General features: G+C 45.2%; 3 protein-coding genes across 3 annotated transcripts in view; all 3 read left to right on the top strand.

The window, feature by feature from the left end:
* Nucleotides 1-23,258, top strand: part of LOC148368220 (uncharacterized) — a 306,344-nt gene that overhangs the window by 430 nt on the left and 282,656 nt on the right. The window contains exon 2 of the mRNA XM_088330192.1: nt 3,283-3,375. Within this exon, the coding sequence (XP_088186318.1) occupies nt 3,283-3,375 (93 nt within the window). The remainder of the gene's footprint in view (nt 1-3,282; nt 3,376-23,258) is intronic.
* Nucleotides 9,567-12,257, top strand: LOC148368233 (uncharacterized). The gene has a single exon (XM_088330265.1). It carries the CDS (start codon nt 9,900-9,902, stop codon nt 10,734-10,736), a length of 837 nt encoding a protein of 278 aa, XP_088186391.1. The 5' UTR covers nt 9,567-9,899; the 3' UTR covers nt 10,737-12,257.
* LOC148368215 (uncharacterized) overlaps nt 14,363-23,258 on the top strand; it is a 359,448-nt gene continuing 350,552 nt past the window's right edge. The window contains exon 1 of the mRNA XM_088330230.1: nt 14,363-14,671. Coding sequence (XP_088186356.1) covers nt 14,560-14,671 — 112 coding nt within the window. The 5' untranslated portion in view covers nt 14,363-14,559. The remainder of the gene's footprint in view (nt 14,672-23,258) is intronic.

Below are 23,258 nucleotides of genomic sequence, written 5' to 3'. Positions count from 1 at the left end.
AAGATGTTGAGAATTTCTTGCTTCGCTGTTCGGTCAAAAATTCGGAGTTCGAACGCCTGTAATACCTGAGTGCGTACGCTAGAGTGCGATGCTGAGCTGTGTAGATGGCCCCCACCCCTCGTGATCAACTGTTAATCACGTGCGCACTTGCTTCGTTTGGCTTTTAATATCGGTGAACGGAGTGTTTGAGCCCCCTAATTATGCCTCCGAAGAAGGTCGGCGCAAGCGGGACAGGTGAAAAAAGAAAAGTCGTTCGTACAACTATTGCCTCTAAGAAAGACATAATAGCCAAATATGAAAGAGGTGTGCTAGTTTCCGATCTTGCTATTGAATATAGCGTGGCTGAATCTACTATCAGTATGACAGTCAAGATTAAGGAGGCTGTGAAATCGAGTGATGCGGCTCAGGGAGTGAGCGCTATATGCAAGCAAACGGCCGCAAGTTTTGGAAGAGGTTGAAAAACTTTTGATGATTTTCCTCTCCCCACCGTCCACCTGCGCCTTCTGCTGACCACCTCAAAGGTAAAAAATCCTATTCATAATTCTTAATAATAATTCTCTTTTTATTTTGACATCTTTCGTGCGGAAAATTACGATAGCGCGAACGTACGATCAGCCTGGGTTAGCTTACGTAAAACATTCATGGTAAACATTTTGGGTGTTGGAACGGATTAAAAGGATTTACATTATTTTTAATGGGAAAAATGATTTTGGCGATTGAACAAATCGGTTTTCGAACAGGGTTCTGGAACAGATTATGGTAGAGAACCGAGGTTCCGCTGTACAACTCTTTCAGCCTTTTTCAGTAAACGACTCGTTTTTCACCTCCAGCAAATACTAAAAGTGCAGGAAATCAAATGAAGTTTAGCAGCATCTGGTACAAAGTCGCATCCAAACTCATCCGGGTTGGTTTTCTTGCTTTGTCCCTACTTTACCAATCATTTTGTAACAACGTGCTAGGAAAATGAAAACAACCAGGACTAAAAGAAACAAAGGGGGAAATATAAAAGAAAGGAAAAAGAAATAAACGAATAAACAACATTTCATTTCCTCGTGTTGAGGTTTTGAGTTTTTCCTTGCACGGATGTCGGTTTCAGATCAGGGGACGTGTCATTGTAATCCTGTGCAGTCCTTTGAGACATTTTTGTGAATCAGGGCGTCAGAAAGAAATGGGACTTGACTTGAATCTTTGGGCGTATTAGTAAATACTATAACAGACATTTATATGTAACGGTATGCAGGGTTCATTCGAGTGCTTGAAAGCCTTGAAAATGCTTGAAATTTAATGTTGTGTTTTCAAAGTCAACAAAAAGCTTGAGTTTTGGGTGAAGTGCTTGAAATTGTTGCCATTGCCACTTGATTGGCAGTCTGACTCTATAGACCATGCAATAAATGAAGAAGCGGCTCAAGAGGACAACTCTATTTAGTAAACTGGCTCTTCTAATTCGCTTTTACTGAGAAGGGCCCGGCTCTTTGGGTTCACTAACAGCTCCTCCAAGTTTTTTTTAAATGATCTATTATCAATAATAATATAACATTATTCACCAAATTATTCAACAGTTAGTCATATATGTTTGCAGGGGATCCCCAAAGGACACATTAAGTCAAAATAGTCACAGATTTACCAAAACAAATTGTAAAACAATATAAGCTGCTTTTTGCAGATGACGTGGTGCTGTTGGCTTCCTCAAGCCGTGATCTTCAGCTCTCGCTGGAGCGATTCGCAGCCGAGTGTGAAGCGGCCGGGATGGGGATCAGCACCTCCAAGTCCGAGGCCATGGTTCTCAGTCGGAAAAGGGTGGTATGCTCCCTCCGGGTCGGGGAGGAGGTCTTGCCCCAAGTGGAGGAGTTCAAGTATCTTGGGGTCTTGTTCACGAGTGAGGGTAGGATGGAACGGGAGATCGACAGACGGGTCGGTGCAGCGTCTGCCGTCATTCGGACCCTGTACCGGTCTGTCGTGGTGAAGAGCGAGCTGAGCCGAAAGGCAAAGCTCTCGATCTACCGGTCGATCTACGTTCCTACCCTCACCTATGGTCATGAACTTTGGGTCATGACCGAAAGAACTCGATCCCGGATGCAAGCGGCCGAAATGAGTTTCCTCCGCAGGGTGGCTGGGTTCTCCCTTAGAGATAGGGTGAGAAGCTCAGTCATCCGGGAGGGACTCGGAGTAGAGCCACTGCTCCTCCGCGTTGAGAGGAGCCAGTTGAGGTGGCTCGGGCATCTAATAAGGATGCCTCCTGGACGCCTCCCTCGGGAGGTGTTCCGGGCATGTCCCACCGGCAGGAGGCCCCGGGGGCGGCCCAGGACACGTTGGAGAGACTATGTCTTTCGGCTGGCTTGGGAACGCCTCGGGGTCCCGTCGGATGAGCTGGAGGAGGTGGCTGGGAATAGGGACGTCTGGGCTTCCCTTTTAACGCTGCTGCCCCCGCGACCCGACCTCGGATAAGCGGAAGACAATGGATGGATGGATGGATATAAGCCTTTTACACGCTGAAGACAAAATCCCTGAAAATGCAAAACATGAACACATCAATTCCAAATATTAACTCTTCAGTGCTAAAATAGACAATTTGCAATTCTTTCTTGACCGATTTAGACACAAATGAAAAGCACACAAAACATTTAGAGTCAAATAAGTGAAAAGATCATAAAGCAAAAGATCAGCAGTCGGTTGAAAGATTGAATGCACTCGTATCTTAAAAATGAGTATGAATTTGGCTCATTTTTTGGTTTTCATTACCTTCTTTTTTTTTCTTTCATATTGAAATCTATTATTATGCAACGCCTTCAGAGCCTTCGGGCATTGTCGAAGCGCAATGGCAGAATCGATGTCAGTTTATAGCAGCCCTTTCACACACAAAGATCGTAGGTCGTGGATAGGAACATCCCAAAATAGCACAAAGTATGCGCTAGGAGCAAGATAGCGACTTTGTTTTAATCATCAAAGACGACAACAAAAAAAACTTTCTTCTGATGGCCGCTGGATTTTTTTTTCCTCTTGAAGGTACTGGAGAAAAAAATGGCTATTGGAGTGTCTGAAAAGTGCCCGGATTTGGCCATGAAAACCATGTATGAAGCCTGTTTCCATGACTTCCTGTATATTTCATGTGCGGTCCCTTCCCAAGGTTTCTTCATTTTCCGCATCCTGACCTTTTTTGAGTCTTTCCTTGCCCTCTTGTAGCTTTCAGATCCGGTTGATGTTACAATGGTGTTCTGCGCATTTTGTGAGTTTCTGTGAGTAAAGGCGTCACAAAAAAAATTCCATTTGACTTGTGTTTTGCAGACATCGGTGAAGACCATCTTCCTACTGCGTGGCAGGAACCAGAGTGTCCAGGAACTGTTTACAAGATACTCCAAATCGTGTTGAACAGAGCAGGTCGGTCGTTTTACTTTCCGCAACGTCCTTATTTCGGAGGGAACGTCGTTGGGCGGGGCCCCAAAAAATACGCAGAGAGGAGATATGGCAAAAAGGGAAGGCTCCTTATTGCATTGTTCTAAACAACTCGTGATGGTTGTCCGCCCCCGGCTCAAGACTTCCGCCAGATGTCTACACACAATAAGCTATTGTCAGCTCAAACAATGTTTGCTTCAATTTTATTTCAGGTTCAACATTCCATTTCCTTTTCTTTCCCCTTGACCGAATTGTCGAGAAATTGACGTCGACGCGTAGCGATGCGCAAACCGAAGCGGACATTCTGTCACGTGGTCACCGTGGCGACGCAACGTTAACTTTCAAAACCAGGCACCGCTTGGGTTTTTTTACCTTGTGTATTTTCACACCCTGAGGGCGCTGTCTCCCAAGTTGGTTTTAGATGACGGCAATCAAACGAGAGGCGCCCGAAAGTCAACGAGGATGATTTTGGGGGGAAGATCACCAAAATCTCTGATTTTACCCCCAAAAGTTTCGAGTAATGATGCTCGGACCTGTGACCTCCCGTTCCGGGGAGCGGGTGCCCAACCCTCAGGCCACCGAGCCGGTCTACCTCCGTTGCTTCCAAAAGCGACAATTTGAAGATAATCGGAGACTTTTATGGGCGCGAAAATCCGGTATTTAGGGTTTACACCGAGTGACGGCGGTAAGTAGGGCTGCACGATGAAGCGAAATCCGATCCGTACGGCGACGTGACCCGCCAAACGCAACGGTGCAGGTTTTCGGCCTGTCGGGTTCAAACCTTTTGTGGAACGATGCACGAGTGAGCTCATGGGTCTTAAGGTCTTTGACTCTTCAGGAATCAAGTGTCTTGAGTTCATCATGATTTCTCGATTATTTCCTAACCTGAATGCTTGATCATTAAATTGTACCTCTTCATTAAGGGGTGCAGTACATCTATTGTCGTAGTAGCATACTCTACAGAGAGGATTGTCTTTTTAAAAATTTTCCGACGCTTTGAAGCGTAACACTCCGTACTTGTATCATGTCACACTGCGCGTACTTGACGTATAGGTTGGCGCCGATACACTACCATACAGAATAATACGACGGATTAAGGAAACAAATGTCCGATCCCATTCCTCCCACTTGGCCCCGAGAACCCTCCAGTGAGTAAATGACAACCTAGTTATTAGTATCTTAATGCCATTTTACCAGGTATAGTAGGGGTCTTTAAAGTCTGACACGATGAAAAGTAAAACAAGAACAGTCCACCTGACCCTTAAGCTGACATATCCTTACCAAACCTTCCCTGTAGGACCCAAACACATGAACGGAGTAGTAGAAGGGAAGTGGAGAATGTGGAAATGGAATGGAAGTGATTTAAAGAAGCAGTGTTGATAAGTGCGAAAGAAGTGTGCGGAATGAGAAAAGTTGTTCGAGGTGTTAGGAAAGGAAGTGAATGGTGGAATGATGAGGTATCAGGGCCTGTGACATAGAAGAGACGTACCTTTGAGGAGAGGCTGCAAGATAAGAGTGCCGTGAAGTGAAGAAAAGGTTGGTAAAAGTCGAAAAGGAAAGCAAATGATGAATGGTGTCGAAAGATAGGAGTGAACTTTGAGCAAAGGAGAAAAGTGTTCTGGAAAGAAGTGAAAAGAGTAAGAAACGATGAGTGTGGAAAGGAAGAGAAAGTGAAAGATAAGGATGGTAGATTGCTGGTTGGCAGTCAGGACGGGATGAGTATTTTGAGGAGTGGAGGACGGGAGAGAAGTGAGAGTCCAGGCGATAGACGGTATGGAGAGAATGCCCGTGTTGGGTGATTGAAATGTGAAGCCTGTCAACATGGGAGGTGCAAGAGGCAGTGAAAGAAATGAAAGGGGGGGAAGGCGCCTGGGTTGGATGGCTGTACTGCTGAATGCTTGAAGAAAGGTGGCACGGACATGATTGACTGGTCAGTGGGCTTGTTGAATGTATGCTTTTTAAGTGCTGTGGTTCCTGTCGATTGGTGGAGTGCATGTGTGGTGCCATTTTATAAGGGCAAAGGTGATAAGTATGAATGTTGCAATTCGAGAGGTATCGGTTTGTTGTCTGTGCCGGGTAAGCTGTATGGAAGAGTCTTGATTAAGAGAGGGAGAGAAAGAACGAATGAGGTGGTGATGGAGGAGCAGAGTGGTTTCAGGAAAGGAAGAGGATGTGTGGATCAGGTGTTTGCAGTACGACGGGCGTGTGAGAGATATTTTGCAAAAGGTAAGAATGTTTATTTGGCTTTCATGGACTTGGAAAAGGCGTAGGACAGAGTTAGTCAAGTCAAGTCATTTTTATTTGTATAGCCCTAAATCACGAAGAGTCTCAAAGGGCTTCACAGATTGTTACACTATTTTACACAGACTATTTTCAACCGACAAGAGGAGTAGGTTGTTCGTATGCAATGGAGTAGAAGTGAGTTTTAAGTTTAGATTTAAACATTTCCACTGAGGTTGCAGATCGTATCTCAGGGGGAAGAGCATTCCACAGCACCGGTGCCCGGATGGAGAACGCTCTCCAACCAGCAGAAGACTTCTTTGCTCTCGGGATCATCAGAAGACCGGCACTCTCAGATCGTAGGCTTCGGACCGGGACATAGTGGCAGATCAGATCTGAAAGATAAGAGGGAGCAAGTCCATGTATGATTTTGTACAATACTAAGAGAACTTTGAAGTCACATCTTTGGCTAACTGGGAGCCAATGCAGGTTAGCCAAAATCGGTGTTATGTGATCGTACTTTTTTGTCCTAGTTAAAAGCCTCGCTGCGGCATTTTGTACTAGCTGAAGAGACTTGATTCTGGACTTCGGGAGACCGGAGAGTAGTGCATTACAGTAATCGAGACGGGAGGTAACTAATTCATGAATTATTGTTTCCGCATCAGACTGAGACAATATAGAACAAATTTTAGCAATGTTACGAAGATGGAAGAAAGCGGTTGTAGTCATTTTCTTTACATGTGTTTCAAAGGATAGATCATGGTCAAATATGACACCTAAATTTTTAACTGAAAAACTCTGTGCGATGTGACATTTGTCAATGTTCACAGCAGTTTTTGAGAATAAGTCACGGCATTTAGAAGGACCAATGACTAACATTTCGGTCTTTTCAGAGTTAAGACGCAAGAAATTGAGTGACATCCACTCTTTTGTCTCAGTGAGACAGGCCTCCAAATTTCCACAGTTTAGTGTGGAAGATTCCTCCAACGGAAGATATAGTTGAGTGTCGTCTGCGTAGCAGTGGAAGCTGATATTGTACTTGCGAATAATATCACCTAATGGAAGCATGTAAATGTTGAAAAGTAGGGGGCCGAGCACTGAACCCTGCGGAACACCGCAGGTAACATTAAAGGGCTCAGATGTCGTTTCACCATATTTAACACAGTGCGTCTTATCTGAGAGGTAGGATCGGAACCACGAGAGGACGGTTCCTGAGAGACCAATCGATTTTTCCATCCGTTCTAGTAGGATATTGTGGCGCACTGTGTCAAAAGCAGCACTAAGATCCAGCAGCAGCAAAAGTGATGAAGCGCCAGAATCCATTGACATTAGGAGATCATTTGTTACCTTGATCAGAGCTGTCTCAGTAGAGTGGTTAGCCCCGAATCCTGATTGCATGGATTCAAAAAGGATATTCTCAGATATGAAAGCATTCAGCTGCTGTGCCACTACTCTTTCGAGTACTTTAGAGAGGAAAGGTAGGTTTGACACAGGTCTGTAATTACTTAAGATTTCTGGATCAAGGTTGGGTCGTTTCAGTGTGGGTTTAATAACGGCGGACTTAAAAGCTGCTGGAACTACACCTGAGGAGAGTGATGTATTTATAATATTTAGAACTGAAGGCCCAAGGACGCTAAAAAGACTTTTAATAAGTGAACCTGGGAGCGGGTCGAACTGGCAAGTTGTCGGTTTGGCCGCAGTCACCACTTGTTTGAGATCATCAAGTGACAGTTCACTAAAACCGGCCATTTTCCCAGGGCAGCCACCCTGTCGTGCATCTGTAAATTTCAGTCCTTTAATACGAGTGGTACTAATAGCATCTTTAGCAATTTCTTCCTGTATGCATTGAATCTTCTTAGTGAAGAAGACCATTAAGTCCTGAGCAGAGTGTTTCGAACTATCTGCGATAGTCTGTTGCCTTGTAAGCGATGCTACAGTGTCAAAAAGGGCTTTGGGGTTGTTCTTGACGGAGAGGCGTTGTGGGAAATGATGGTAATGTATGGAGTAGGTGGAAAGTTGTTGGAAGCATTGAAGAGTTTTATATGAACAGCAGAGCATCTGTAAGAGTAGGGAGTGAGACAGGTGTGTGGTTCCCTGTGTTGACTGGTGTGAGACAGGGGTATGTGATGTCACCATGGCTGTTTAATGTGTACATGGATGGCGTAGTGAGAGTATTTGGCAGAGGTGTAGAGATGATGGATAACAGTCTAACAGTGTGGCGGCAGGCAAGTCAGATGCTTTTGCAGATGACACAGCGCTCGTGGCTGATTCTGAGGAATCATTGAGAAGGTTTGGAAGAGTATGTGACAAGCGTAAGTGATGCGTCAAAGTCGGGAAGAGTAAGGCTGATCAAGTGTTCACGTGATGGAGTGGGCATGGCGTTAGAAATAAGGTCGTATGGACAGGAGCTGGAAGAAGTGGAAAGCTTTAGGTACTTGGGTTGTGATGCGGCTGCAGTTGGTGGAATGGAGTGCGAGGTATCGCACGGAGTGAATCGGGGAAGCCAAGGTTTTGGGTGCTCTGAGGAGACGTGGCCGCTTTGTCGTGTCCCGTTTCATCTGGAGAGACGAAAGCATGACCAACTTGGGTGCCGGGTCAGTCATGGTTCAAAATTCTTTGTGTGAGTTTTTTTTGCCATTTTCCCCCCTTTTTAAATTTCTGTTATTGTATGTGTTTGTCTTGCTGTCGGTCTCTTGAGGGATATGACCTTGGTAGATGGATAAATGTCCCGTGTTGCTCACCTCCCGGCCGATCGCTTTGACAGCTGTCCTTCGACATAAGGGTGGGTCAAAGCATTGTCACAATAAGATTGCGGACCTGCAGTTTAGCTTCTTCACTCTCACAGTTGTTTTGTGGTGAACATTTTCTCGGTGAACTGCTCATCATTTTCTGCCCTGAATGTGATCAGGGCTTTGGTTTGCTCCACAGTCTCTGAAACATTAGCCCGCATGACCGCATTCGACACAAGTTGCTCACTCACAGGCCGACGCGACTCGACGCGAGACAGGAAATGATCTGATGTCTTCCGCATAACGATTTCATAGTGAATCGACAAGGACAAACCTGACGTGGCTGTCGGAGCCTTCTATTGGCCAGCGTCACATATGCTTTCGAATTTAGAATCGATAGAATAGAATTTAACAGGTACAGAATGCCGACCTCCCCTCCGCGTCAAGAATCGATTCGGTCTCACGTGTTAGCATCATATTGTAAAGAAAACGGGACGCGCGGAATCGTGCGCAGTAAACACGCGCAATGACATATATCCGTAACGTTATCGTGACTATGCCGCTTCAGCGACCGGCGTTTTGTCCGTGTGGATGTGAAGGCACGACTCCTTTAAGATAAAAACCGGGCTAAACAAATTAAGGTACTCGGCGGTTTGGAGTGCCAAGAGTCGTTTGTGGCTTTTTTGGTCGATTTGTGCTAGCCAAGTAGCCATTTGGCAATGTTCATGTTTTGAGGCAACGATAAGGTTTTCAGTTGCGTTGTATTTTGTTTCAAAAACATGCATAGTTGTGAAAAAGGACTTACATTTGTGCGGTTCCTTTCCCGCCATGTTTGTTGATATTGAGAATTCGTCTTCTGGGAAGTTGCTTTGTTCCAAGTCGGCCCCTGACCTCCTTCCATCCGAAGTGGTTCTTTTGGGGGTCGAAGGGGACTTCTCCCTCGGACTTGAGAGTATTGGGACACGTTACGCTTGCACATGCACGCGCAAAGCAAGTGACGAGGAAAAATAGCGAGGGAAAGTGGGAAGAATGGGACGCAGCGAACAATCTGAACAAAGCCGCTCTTGGCATCTCATGAAGATTTCATTCCCAGAGGCCTAATACTCACTGTTCAGCAGCGCCTAAGCCTTTAGAATTTTTCTTACGTTTTGGCACTCGGGGACAACGCTTCTGAAAACTGAACGAGTTGAGGGCAATACAGATAAACGTGACTTGTGTCTTGCAGACGTCGGCCGAGAATATCTTGCTACTGCGCGGCAGGAACCAGAGTTGCCTGCCGTTAAAAATGAGGAGGATCTGAAGCCTTATCACGTTAAGCAAGAGACAGAGGATGGGGAGCCTGTTGAGGAGGAGGACGATGTTCCAGTCTTGCGAGTGACCGGGGTCCGTTCAACCGCCGAAGATCAAGGTCAACCTGAAGATAACGGTCGGCAGGAGCTTCTAAGCATCAGCTCTCATCAACATGTGGAAACGGAAGATGACGACACGTCCCACCCCGCAAACGCCGAAGGTGGTAACACATGTTCTCGGTGTGGGAAAACGTTTCGAAGCAAGTCTTATATGAAGTTGCATATGAAATTCCATGCTGGGGAGAAGCCTTTTTCTTGTTCAGTTTGTGGTCAAAGATTCATTAACAGTGGGAACTTAAAAATACACACTAGAACCCACACTGGCGAGAAGCCTTTTTCCTGCTCAATTTGCGGTCAAAGATTCACCCAAAATGGGCACTTAAAAATACACACTAGAACCCACACTGGTGAAAAGCCTTTTTCTTGTTCAGTTTGTGGTCAAAGATTCATTAACAGTGGGAACTTAAAAATACACACTAGAACCCACACTGGCGAGAAGCCTTTTTATTGCTCAATCTGCGGTCAACGATTCACTTTAAGTGGACACTTAAAAAGACACACCAGAACCCACACTGGGGAGAAGCCTTTTTCTTGTTCAGTGTGCGGCCGAACATTCACACAGAATGAGAGCTTAAAATTACACCAATTTACCCACACAGGCGAGAAACCTTTTTCTTGTCCAGTTTGTGGTCAAAGATTCACTAAAAATGAGAACTTAAAAATACACACATTAACCCACACAGGCGAGAAGCCTTTCGCCTGCTCAGTTTGCGGTCAGACTTTTACCGTGAGTGGAAACTTAAAGCGACATATTAGAACCCACACTGGAGAGAAGCCTTTCGCATGCTCAATTTGTGGTAAAAGGTACACAGAAAATGGGAGTTTAACAAATCATATTAGAACCCACACTGGTGTTAAGCCTTTTTCCTGCTCCGTTTGCAGTCAAAGATTCACTAAAAGTGGAAGCTTAAAGAAACACATTAGATCCCACACAGGCGAAAGGCCTTTCTCTTGTTCAGTTTGTGGTAGAGGATTTATGATGCGTTGACTCCTCATACAACACATACAAATCCACACTGGCGAAAAGCCTTTTTCCTGCTCAATTTGCAATAAAAGATTCTCCCAGAAAGGAAGCTTGAAGTTACACCAAAAAAACCACACTGGCGAGAAGCCTTTTTCATGCTCGGTTTGTGATAAAAGATTCACCCAAAATGGACAATTGAAATCACACCAACTAATCCACGCTGGCAAGAAGCCTTTTTCCTGTTCGGTTTGTGGAAAAAGATTCAACCAGCGTGGGGACTTAAAAATACACACTAGAACGCACACTGGCGAGAAGCATTTTTCTTGCTCAGTTTGCGGTCAAAGATTCACTTCAAGTGGGTACTTAAAAATACACCAGCGTACCCACACCGGCGAGAAGCCTTTTTCTTGCTCAGTTTGCGGTCAAAGATTCACTTCAAGTCAGAACTTAAAAAGACACACATTAACCCACACTGAAAAATAGCCAAAAAGTCTCCCAAAAGGCATAAACAGGGACTTACACCTGTAGTTAAGTTATTTTGTTTTCTATCGCTTGTTTTAGGTTGCCCTACACAATAAAGAAACTCATCTCCTTTGACCTGTTGATATTGTGGTGAAAAAAAAATCTATATTGTCAAGTCAAGTCATTTTTATTTGTATAGCCCTTAATCACAAGAAGGTTATTACACTATATTACACTGACTATTTTTCAGTCCATTATTGGACACAAGAAATGACACACAAGACCCGGTGCAAAGACTTTTGCCTGCTTGGTTTGTGGTCAAACATTTACTGAAAGTGGGAGATTTAAAAAAAAAAAAAAAAAACATTTCCCCTCCTCTTTTTTAAACCACTGACTGCTACCACGTCAAAAAAGCCACATTCATTCATTCACAGGAAGTGAGCAGACTCTCCACTTGTATCATAAAGATTTGTGACCCCAAAGTTTTCATACGGATTCAAAAGATTCATGATTTGCATATCCGTCATGTTTCTTGATAGATGATCTATTTTATCTCTTGTCCCCATAAAATTTTGCCTTTTATCAATAATTATAATTATAATAACAACAAGATGGCCGACCTAGATCCCAAGGGTTGGGGCCTGTTCTCACCAGAGCCCCAAAGCTTGGAGAGCCTGTGGTTCTCTCCGTCCCTGTCGTCCGGATGAGAACAATCCCCGTGAAGCCCGCCGCCAAAAGAGATAGGAACCTTTATTTCTTCATCTTCCTGGTTGGCCATGTGCTGCTTCTCACACACTCCTCACCTGAGGGACTTTTTTGTTCTCAAAAGTACACAAAAAGGGTTATTGCAACAACTTGTCTTAAGTGTTTTGGGCAAATCTCCCATGTATGCATGCTATGAAAACAGTCCCTGATTATTGAAATGAGTCTATTATCTTCAACCTGGGTTCATTGATCGGTACTCTTAACCTTTTGCATCATTTCTTCCACCTTCCTCCTTGCTCACACTGAGTGCTTGTGTCAACAATGTGCTTTATTCTTTCGTTTGATATAAATTGTTTTGTCATGTCAATAAAACGTAGTTCAATCAAATCAGACTGCCTGCATTATTTTTGGGTCGATGTTATTTTTCTTCTGGACTGATCACCATCCACATCAAATAACTCCAAAATTGATCATTTAAAGTTGTATTTAAAGTTGCATCCTTCATGATAAATGCCAGACGCAGGCTATTTCAAACAAATTCGTGTCGGAAACCGAGAGCGCCGCCTACTGACCGAATTGGTAACCACCAACTTAGATTCCGAACCAAATAAATATAATTGAATGCCATAAGGTAATGTTTTGTTATTATGGCCATGAAAGAGTCTGAAATCACGTTACTTTTGCCAGAATCGAAACTTAACTCTGTGTTAAGTCAAGATAAAACAGAAAAGGGACTTGGATTATCATGGACCAAAGTAAAGTTCTCACTGGAAAGCCATATGAACATAAGGAACATGAGGCTTTTATTCCAGTTGCTGCCATGAGCGACACAACAAACGCACACCATGTGGTCAGCACCTCCGCCTGTTTTCGACATCGTTAGCAGCGCGCTGGAGACTGCCGACAAAAACGGGACATCGCTCAACATGCCGCACCTCGTGGCGTGGTTGCATCGAAACACGTTGCATCATCGTTACAAGCTACATTACTTTAAATGAGTTATTTTTTTATATATACGTCATTTAGCACAACTTTTATACATTTATATATAAAGATAGCTCGTGGAAGCAGCTCCTATATCTCCCAAAATAAGCATTTTTTTATCCAACTGACATTGGGCACAGCTTACCTTCAGCACCGTGTTTTTGAGCCGAAGGTAGGTGTAACAGAGTTGAAATTTGATTGCTTTGAATGTTTTTTGGAATTCTCACAAAATCGGTGTTTTTGTCGTATTACTTTTAATATTCCGGTACTTCCTTTAGTTGTTAAATCATGGGCATCTGCGACTGTCTTTTTCGTTTGGCAATTTATGGGCTTCAGCGCTTGCCGTAGCTTCAGTCAATTTGTACGCGCTGGAGATAATCGCAGTCGTGAACAGATGCCCCTGACTTTTGTATTGTTTTGTTGACTGAATGCAGGCAATCAACCGAGAGATTGTGAAACCTTGTGTCGTGCGTGAAAGAGGGTCGTCACATATGGCAAACAAAAAAGGCGGCCGCACAGCACATGTTTTAACAGCAGGGTTGGGTTGGGTTACTTGAACTGGATGACTTTCAATGACTTTTGGATGACTCCAAAACCAAATATGCTCAGAAAAGACAAAAGAAACTCAATAGGAATCAAATGATGACTCACACCACGCGGTAAGCTTTCTCTCCTGGCTTTGATCTCTTTGATCTGCGAACATCAAATGCGACAGAAACAAAGTGAAAATAAATCCAAACATCATTTTTGCCGTTCCGTGGATTCTGTTACTCCCCAAGCCTGCACAAAATGGAGTCATTTGATTCCTATTGAGTTTCTTTTGTCTTTTATGAGCATATTAGTTATTGGAGTCATCCAAAAGTCATTGAAAGTAATCCAGTTCAAGTAACCCTACCAAACGCTTCTTAACTCCCCAACCCTGCTTAACAGATGAAGGTGGTACCAACATTTTTTTAACAGCAATGCAACAAAAACACGGATTTTGTGAGAATTCAAAAAAATGAAAATGAAATCAAATTTCAACTCTGTTGCACCAGCAGGTGGCACTGTTGGACTCGTCATTGCAGGACACTTAAACACAAATTTGTCAACAATATTTCAGCAGGAATTTCAACAGAACGAAAGTGATGAATACACACGTGATTGCTTTTTCTTTTTACCTTTTTATAATTTCCTTTTTGACATATATTTCCTTAACATGGTCGTTCACCGGACGAATCGAGTTTTTTTGTCACCGACCGATCTCGTCTTCTATGTGTTTTCTGTTGCTGCGTTCCCAAAAAGACGACAACTGAGTTTTAAACCTCCAACCAGGAGAAAGGCTATGTAACCCAACTTTGCACCTGGAACCTCCCACATCGAGTGTCCTTCTTATCATATTTCCCCAGTTGGGAGTCAAAAAACCCCGACTTCCCACATTTTTGAGACGCTTTTCGGTCGTATCTGGTAGGATCTCCCGAAACACCCATTCTCTAGAACGCAGCGTGTGATCCGTGCCACTTGTACCCACAATCCATTGCGGCGGGGTTTGGAGGGAGAAGGTGTCATGGCTGCCGTAAAAGAAAATGTCGAGAAATTCCTCTAGTCGACTTTAAACGACGTCAACTCGACACAAGTATCACTTTGTGGTCCTTTTCGAAAGTTTTCCTTTGTATTGCCGAGTTGGAGCGTTTTTTTTCGTTGAAAAGTGGATAAAATGTGCTCCAGTTGGGAAGAAGAACCTTTTCAAGAGAAGCTTCGTGGATCCAAAGAGGAGACCAAGCGAGAACGTCAAGGACCGGACGCTTTTTCCAAGCAGCTCGGGGCAGGTTCGTCATTTTCGCTTCTGCTACAGTGACAATGCTTCCCAAACTTTAAAATGAGTGATTTAAAAGAAAGAACAAATAGTGGTTTGAAATTCAAATACAGTGGAACCTTGGTTTTCGAACGCCTCTCAGTTGGAACAAATCGGAGTCCGACCAAAAATTCGAGTTCAAGTTCGAACGCCTGTAATACCCGAGTGTGAACGCTAGAGTGCGATGCTGAGCGGCGTAGGGGTGTAGATGGCCCCCACCCCTCGTGACCAACTGTTATCACGTGCGCACTTGCTTCTTTTGGCTTTTAATATCGGTGAACGGAGTGTTTGAGCCCCCTAATTTTGCCTCCGAAGAAGGTCGGTGCAAGCGGGACAGGTGAAAAAAGAAAAGTCGTCCGTACAACTATTGCTTCGAAGAAAGACATAATAGCTAAATATGAAAGAGGCGTGCGCGTTTCCGATCTTTCTATTGAATACAGCGTGGCTGAATCTACTATCAGTATGACAGTCAAGATTAAGGAGGCTGTGAAATCGAGTGATGCGGCTCAGGGAGTGAGCGCTATATGCAAGCAAACGGCCGCAAGTTTTGGAAGAGGTTGAAAAACTTTTGATGATTTTCCTCTCCCCACCGTCCACCTGCGCCTTCTGCTGACCACGGCTAAGGTAAGAAATCCTATTCATAATTGTTAATAATAATTCTCTTTTTATTTTGACACGTTCACGTTAGCGTCATCTTTCGTACGGAAAATTACGATAGCGCGCACGTACAATTAGCCTGCCTGGGTTACCTTACGTAAAACATTCATGGTAAACATTTGGGGTGTTGGAACGGATTAAGAGGATTTACATTATTTTTAATGGGAAAAATGATTTTGGCGATTGAACAAATCGGTTTTCGAACAGGGTTCTGGAACAGATTATGGTCGAGAACCCAGGTTCCGCTGTACAACTCTTTCAGCCTTTTACAGTAAACGACTCGTTTTTCACCTCCAGCGAATACTAAAAGTGCAGGAAATAAAATGAAGTTTAGCAGCATCTGGTACAAAGTACTATCCAAACTCATCCGGGTTGGTTTTCTTGCTTTGTCCCTACTTTACCAATCATTTTGTAACAACGTGCTAGGAAAATGAAAACAACCAGGACAAAAAGAAACAAAGGGGGAAAAATATAAGAAAGGAAAAAGAAATAAACTAATAAACAACATTTCATTTCTTCGCGCTGAGGTTTTGAGTTTTTCCTTGTTTGGATGTCGGTTTCAGATCAGGGGACGTGTCATTGTAATCCTGTGCAGTCCTTTGAGACATTTTTGTGATTCAGGGCGTCAGAAAGAAATGGGACTTGACTTGAATCTTTGGGCGTATTAGTAAATACTATAGCGGCCATTTTTATGTAACGGTATGCAGGGTTCATTCGAGTGCTTGAAAGCCTTGAAAATGCTTGAAATTTAATGTACTGTTTTCGGGGTCAGATTTGGGTGAAGTGCTTGAAATTGTTGCAATTGTTGTCTTGGCAGTCTGACTCTATAGTTCATGCAATAAATGAAGAAGCGGCTCAAGAGGACAACTCTATTTAGTAAACTGGCTCTTCTAATTCGCTTTTACTGAGAAACGCAGAAGTCGTTGTGTTCATAATAATGTGCAGCCGTAGTCCTCTTATATCCGTGAGTTTAGTAAATCCAGGAGAATAACATATTTACAAATACAGAATAGTAAAAAATGCTTTCTGTATGCTGTCAAACCACGTGCCATACGCATTCATCTTTTTCGGCCAATTGCAGGCTTTGTTTCGCCGTTTAAGCCAATGCCAGCCTGTAAATTATAAAAAGGATCCGCCTCTTGACCTCCGAATAACTTCAGCCAATAGCGATCGATTCAAATGATGATTGACACATTGGTTAGCCAATGAAACGCCGGTAAATAAATCCCAGCATACACCGCGTACTACTTGGCGTTCGGGGGAAAATCGAGTCGGCGGCTGCTTGCTTTAGTTGCGAGACTTTGCGACTTAATATAGATCCATATACAAGGCGCACTGTATTATAAGGCGCGTGGTCATCTTTTAAAAAAAATGAAGACTTTTAGCTGCGCCTTATAGTGCGGAAAATACGGTACTTTCCACAACATTCGACATCTCGTATTTGGCCGTCAACCGTACTTTCCTTTGGAAAAAGGTCCGGGCTTCTGTCTCGCTCGTTCTTTCATAATACGTACCTTATTTCTAAATCGGTCACGTGCGCTAGGGCTGTTTCGAAGAAGACATATTTGCCTAAGGGTGAAAATTTTTCATATTCGCGAGTCTTTTTATCTTCGGCGTTCACCGTCTATTTTCTCTCCCCTCGACCGAATTGTCTAGAATTTGACGTCGACTTTCTCATTTCAATCATCACAAAGACGTCGCAGAAGTCGCGGGGACCCGACTGCAGCGTGCAGCTTGCCGGTCTCTTCATCGTTTATTACGCAGAAAGCAATAACCCTCCAATTTCGTTGTCTTTTTGTATCGTGACAAGAAAGACTATCCAACTGCAGTTCTGTTTTGATTTTTACATCTATACTTTCTATTTTGTAACACTCTATCTCTAAGTACGTCAACTCGAGTAATATTTACACGTCACAATGTTTGTTTTCCCCGAAAATGCACTTTTCTTTTCAAATCGAAAATCGCCCCCAAATTGCAATTCCGGTCTGAGAAATGGCAACTACAGTGGGACCTCGGTTCTCGACCATCATCCGTTCCAGAACCCTGTTCGATCACCGTGATCTTTTTTTCCATTAAAAATAAGGTAAAATGTTTTAATCCGTTCCAACACCCCGAATGGTTACCTTAAATGTTTAACGGAAACATAAAGCTAAACCAGGCTCATCGTACATTTGCGCTATCGTAATCTTCCGTACGAAAGTAGACGCTAACATAAAAGTGTCAAAATTTAAAAAAAGGATAAAGAAAAGAATTAGGGATAGGATTTCTTACCTTTGTGGTGGTCAGCAGAAGGCCCAGGCAAGATCAGACACTCGCACACCTTCCATCCATCCATCCATCCATTGTCTTCAGCTTATCCGAGGTCGTGTCGCGGGGGCAGCAGCGTTAAAAGGGAAGCCCAGACGTCCCTATCCCCAGCCACTTCCTCCAGCTCATCCGACGGGACCCCGAGGCGTTCCCAAGCCAGCTGAGAGACATAGTCTCTCCAGCTTATCCTGGGTTGCCCCCGGGGCCTCCTGCCGGTGGGACATGCCCGGAACACCTCCCGAGGGAGGCGTCCAGGAGGCATCCTTATTAGATGCCCGAGCCACCTCAACTGGCTCCTCTCAACGCGGAGGAGCAGTGGCTCTACTCCGAGTCCCTCCCGGATGCCTGAGCTTCTCACCCTATCTCTAAGGGAGAACCCAGCCACCCTGCGGAGGAAACTTATTTCGGCCGATTGTATCCGGGATCAAGTTCTTTCGGTCATGACCCAAAGTTCATGACCATAGGTGAGGGTAGGAACGTAGATCGACCGGTAGATCGAGAGCTTTGCCTTTCGGCTCAGCTCCTTCTTCACCACGACAGACCGGTACAGGGTCCGAATGGCGGCAGACGCTGCACCGACCCGTCTGTCGATCTCCCGTTCCATCATACCCTCACTCGTGAACAAGGCCCCAAGATACTTGAACTCCTCCACTTGGGGCAAGACCTCCTCCCCGACCCGGAGGGAGCATACCACCCTTTTCCGACTGAGAACCATGGCCTCGGACTTGGAGGTGCTGATCCCCATCCCGGTCGCTTCACGCTCAGTTGCGAATCGCTCCAGCGAGAGCTGAAGATCACGGGCTGAGGAAGCCAACAACACCACATCATCTGCAAAAAGCAGTGACGCAATGCCGAGGCCCCCAAACCGGACTCCACCCCCGCCAAGGCTGCGCCTAGAAATTCTGTCCATAAAAGTTATGAACAGAATCGGTGACAAAGGGCAGCCCTGGCGGAGCCCAACCCTCACCGGGAACGAATCCGACTTACTGCCGGCAAAGCGGACCAGACTCTGGCACCGGGCATACAGCGACCGCACAGCCCGGATAAGACTGTGCGGTACCCCATACTCCCGAAGCACCCCCCACAGGGCCTCCCGAGGGGCGGCAGTAGCTCAGGAGGTAGAGCGATCGTTTTAGGATTAAGGGATCCCAGTTCGAATCCCGGCTTGTCCGTGTTACATGTGGAAGTGTCCTTGGGTAAGACACCGAACCCCCAATAAGCAGGTTAGCGTCTTATATGGCTGCAATACAAGGCCGCTATTGGGAAATGTGAAGCACACTGTAAAGCGCTTTGGGAAGTCATTGACTTGAAAAGCGCTATATAAATGCAGATCATTTCACACTTCATAACACGGTTGAATGCCTTCTCCAAGTCCACAAAAACATGTAGACCGGACAGGGAAACTCCCATGCAGCCTCAAAGACGCTGAAGAGTGTATAGAGCTGGTCCAGTGTTCCACGGCCAGGACGAAAACCACACTGTTCCTCCTGAATCCGAGATTCGACTTCCTGGCACCGACTACCTTGCGGCCACAGCTCCGATCAGCCGCCTCGACAATGGAGGCGCGGAACATGGTCCACTCGGACTCAATGTCCCCCGCCTCCCTCGGGACATGGGCGAAGTTCTGCCGGAGGTATGAATTGAAACTTCTTCTGACAGGAGATTCTGCCAGCCGTTCCCAACAGACCCTCACAACACGCTTGGGTCTGCCGGGTCGGGCCGGCATCTTCCCCCACCATCGAAGCCAACTCACCACCAGGTGGTGATCAGTTGACAGCTCCGCCCCTCTCTTCGCCCGAGTGTCCAGAACATGCGGCCGCAGGTCCGACGAAACGATGACAAAGTCGCTCATCGAACTACGGCCTAGGGTGTCCTGGTGCCAAGTGCACATATGGACACCCTTATGTCTGAACACGGTGTTCATTATGGACAGACCGTGACGAGCACAGAAGTCCAATAATAAAACACCACTCGGGTTAAGGTCAGGGGGGCCGTTCTTCCCAATCACGCCCCTCCAGGTCTCACCGTCATTGCCCACGTGAGCGTTGAAGTCTCCCAGCAGTACGAGGGAGTCCCCAGGGGGCGCGCTCTCAAGCACACCCTCTAAGGACCCCAAGAAGGGTGGGTACTCCGAACTGCTATTTGGCGCATAAGCACAAACAACAGTCAGGACCCGTCCCCCCACCCGAAGGCGGAGGGAGGCTACCCTCTCGTCTACCGGGGTGAACCCCAACGTACAGGCGCCGAGCCGTGGAGCAATCAATATGGCCACACTGGCTCTGCGCCTCTCACCACGGGCAACTCCAGAGTGGAAGAGAGTCCAACCCCTCTCGAGAGGACTGGTACCAGAGCCCAAGCCGTGCGTAGAGGTGAGTCCTACTATATCTAGTCGGAATTTCTCAACCTCACGCACCAACTCGGGCTCTTTCCCTGCCAGGGAGGTAACGTTCCATGTCCCAAAAGCAAGTTTCTGTAGCCGGGGATCGTCGCGCCAAGGACTCCTCCCTTGGCTGCTACCCAGCTCTCTGCGCACCCGACCCATTTGGCCCCTCCTACAGGTTTTGAGCCCATGGGAAGAGGGTCCCACGTCGTCCCTTCGGGCCGTGCCCGGCCGGCCCCCGTGGGTAAGGGTCCGGCCACCAGGCGCTCGCCAGCGGACCCCACCTCCAGGCCTGGCTCCAGAAGGGGGCCCCGGTAACCCGCGTCCGGGCGAGGGAAATCGAGGACCAAAGTTTTCTCTCATCATTAGGGGTCTTCTGATCTGCGTTTTGTCTGGCCACTCACCTAGGACCTGTTTGCCATGGGTGACCCTACCAGGGGCTTAAAGCCCCCGACAACATAGCTCCTAGGATCATTGGGACACACAAACTCCTCCACCACGATAAGGTAGCAGATCAAGGAGGAGACTCGCACACCTCCTTCATGTTTCGCTACTATTTCTTTCTTAAATGCAATCGTTTTACGCACTACTTTTCTTTTTTCACCTGTAGCAACTCTGCCGCTTGCACTGACTCTCTTGGGAGGCATAATTAGGAGCTAAAAGACCTCCTACACCTATATTAAAAGCGAAAGGAAGCACGTCCGCACATGATAACAGTCGGTCAGGGAAAGATTCATCTACACCCGTACGCCGCTCAGCATGGCACCCCTAGCGTACGCCCTCCAATTTTTTTGACCGAACATCGAAGCGAGAATTTTTCAATTTCTGGTCGGACTCAGCTTCGTTCGAACCGAGAGGCGTTCGAAAACCGAGGTTCCGCTGTACTTTTTTTTTCCCAAAATCGTGCAGCTCTAGGGGCACCTCTCAAAATACTGAAGAAGCTGTCTGCAAACTTTGTTTCAAGACGGCGCAATTCACGTGAAGCTAACGTAGCCGCTAATGTGCGCTGCGATTTTGGCTTCTATGGGTTCGGAAGGAGAAAGCACAGATTCATTATCATCACCGGTCTGGACATCAAAGCTCGGACCTATGCCGAGGCTGTGGCCGATAAAAGTATTGCAAAGAATGACGATCAAGAATCTGCTGAGCAACAGCTCATTGCTCTTAGGAGTCATAAAGATAGATAGATAGATAGATAGATATTAGATCGATAGATAAATAGATACTTTATTCATCCCCGAAGGGAAATTCACAAGGGATATCCATCGAAGCATGCCATCCATTGTCAAGAGGTGAAAAGTTACCATAGTGAGGTTTGTCAACAGGAAACGAAAACACGAATGAAGATACACAGTCGGGGTATTTGTTGACTTAAAAAGCATTGGATACCAATAATCATAATGTACTATTAAAAAAAACTGGAAAGATATGGCGTGGCTTTGCAATAGATTCCAAGTGATTTGATGGGGAGGAAGCAATATTTAGAAATGGGAGAGTTGTCCTCTGAATACTTGGACATCTGTTGTGGAGTACCACAGGGTTCTATCCTAAGTCCAAAGCTGTTTAATTTATATGTTATCGATATTTTCATGTTTCAAAGTATAAAGATGAATGATAGTTGCCGACGAAACTAACATTTTCTATTCCAATGATAATTATATTGATTTGATAACGTGCAATGATGATGAAGTCATTAACCTAAAAGAATGGATGGATACAAATAAATGATCTTTAAATTGAAATAAAACCAAAGTCATATTCTTTGTTAATCGCAGGGCAAATCAAGATTTAGAAGTCGAAATGGATGGTGTTGCAATAGAAATCAGAAAGGGTTAGGGGTGATAATAGACAAGAAATGAAGCTGGAAAACACACATCAGACACATACAAACTAAAGTATCTAAAAGCATCTCAGTTATTGATAAAGCCAAATTCGTTTTAAACAATCATGCATTGTATTTATGATATTGTTCTGTCATACTTAACATATTGCGCAGAAGTTTGGGGCAATCGTTGCAAAAGTTCACAAAAGTTATCCTCCAAAAACCTGCGATTAGAACCATACGCAGGGTAAGATATCGGGATCATACTCCAAATGTCCAAATGATTCAAATTGGATGATTTAGTCCAATTTTTCACTTCACAACTGCTATTTAAGGTCAACAAAAAACATAATGCCGGATAACATCCATAAATGATTCATTCGGAAAGAGGAAAATGATAACTTGAGCGGCTGTCGTGAACTCATCATCCCAAAGGTGAGAACCACCAGGAAAAGTATGTGTGTGTCTGTGTGCGGAGTCAAACTTTGGAACAATTGACAAGACGATCCGAACAAAGCCTACCACCTAGTGGTCAATTAATTCCCAGAGGCCTAATACTTACTGATCAGTAGCGCCTAAGCCTTTAGAATTTTTTTACGTTTTGGCACTCGGGGACAACGCTTCTGAAAACTGAACGAATTGAGGGGAATACAAATAAACGTGACTTGTGTCTTGCAGACGTCGGCCAAGAATCTCTTCCTACTGCGCGGCAGGAACCAGAGTTGCCTTTGCCTGACGTTGAAATTGAGGAGGTGGAGGAAGATCTGAAGCCTTATCACGTTAAGCAAGAGACGGGAGATGGGGAGCCTGTTGAGGAGGAGGACGATGGTCCAGTCTTGCGAGTGACCGGGGTCCGTTCAACCGTCGAAGATCGAGGTCAACCTGAACATCAAAGTTGGCAGGAGCCAGGAAGCATCAACTCCCGTCAACAAGTAGAAACGGATGAGGACAACTCTCAGTCGGAAGGTGGTAACACATGTTCCCAGTGCGGAAAAACGTTTCGAAGCAAGTCTTATATGAAGTTGCAAATGAAATTCCATGCTGGCGAGAAGCCTTTTTCTTGCTCAATTTGTGGTAAAAAATTCACCCACAATGGGAGCTTAAAAATGCACACCAGAACCCACTCTGGGGAGAAGCCTTTTTCTTGCTCAATTTGTGGTAAAAAATTCACCCAAAATGGGAGCTTAAAAATGCATACCAGAAGCCACACTGGCGAGAAGCCTTTTTCCTGCTCAGTTTGCGGTAAAAGATTCACTTCAAGTCAGAACTTAAAAACACACACATTAACCCACACTGGCGAGAAGCCTTTTTCTTGTTCAATTTGCGGTAAAAGATTCACCCTAAATGGACACTTGAAAACACACGCACTAACCCACACTGGGGAGAAGCCTTTTT

The sequence above is a fragment of the Urocampus carinirostris genome, chromosome 3, assembly GCF_059441175.1.
Source record: "Urocampus carinirostris isolate Australia breed hairy pipefish chromosome 3, RoL_Ucar_1.0, whole genome shotgun sequence".
NCBI classification, from domain to species: domain Eukaryota; kingdom Metazoa; phylum Chordata; class Actinopteri; order Syngnathiformes; family Syngnathidae; genus Urocampus; species Urocampus carinirostris.
This window is presented reverse-complemented; position numbering and strand designations above follow the sequence as displayed.

What these genes read in the sequence shown, in the direction of transcription:
- LOC148368233 (XM_088330265.1), top strand. Translation starts at nt 9,900, where the DNA reads ATGAAGTTGCATATGAAATTCCATGCTGGGGAGAAGCCTTTTTCTTGT.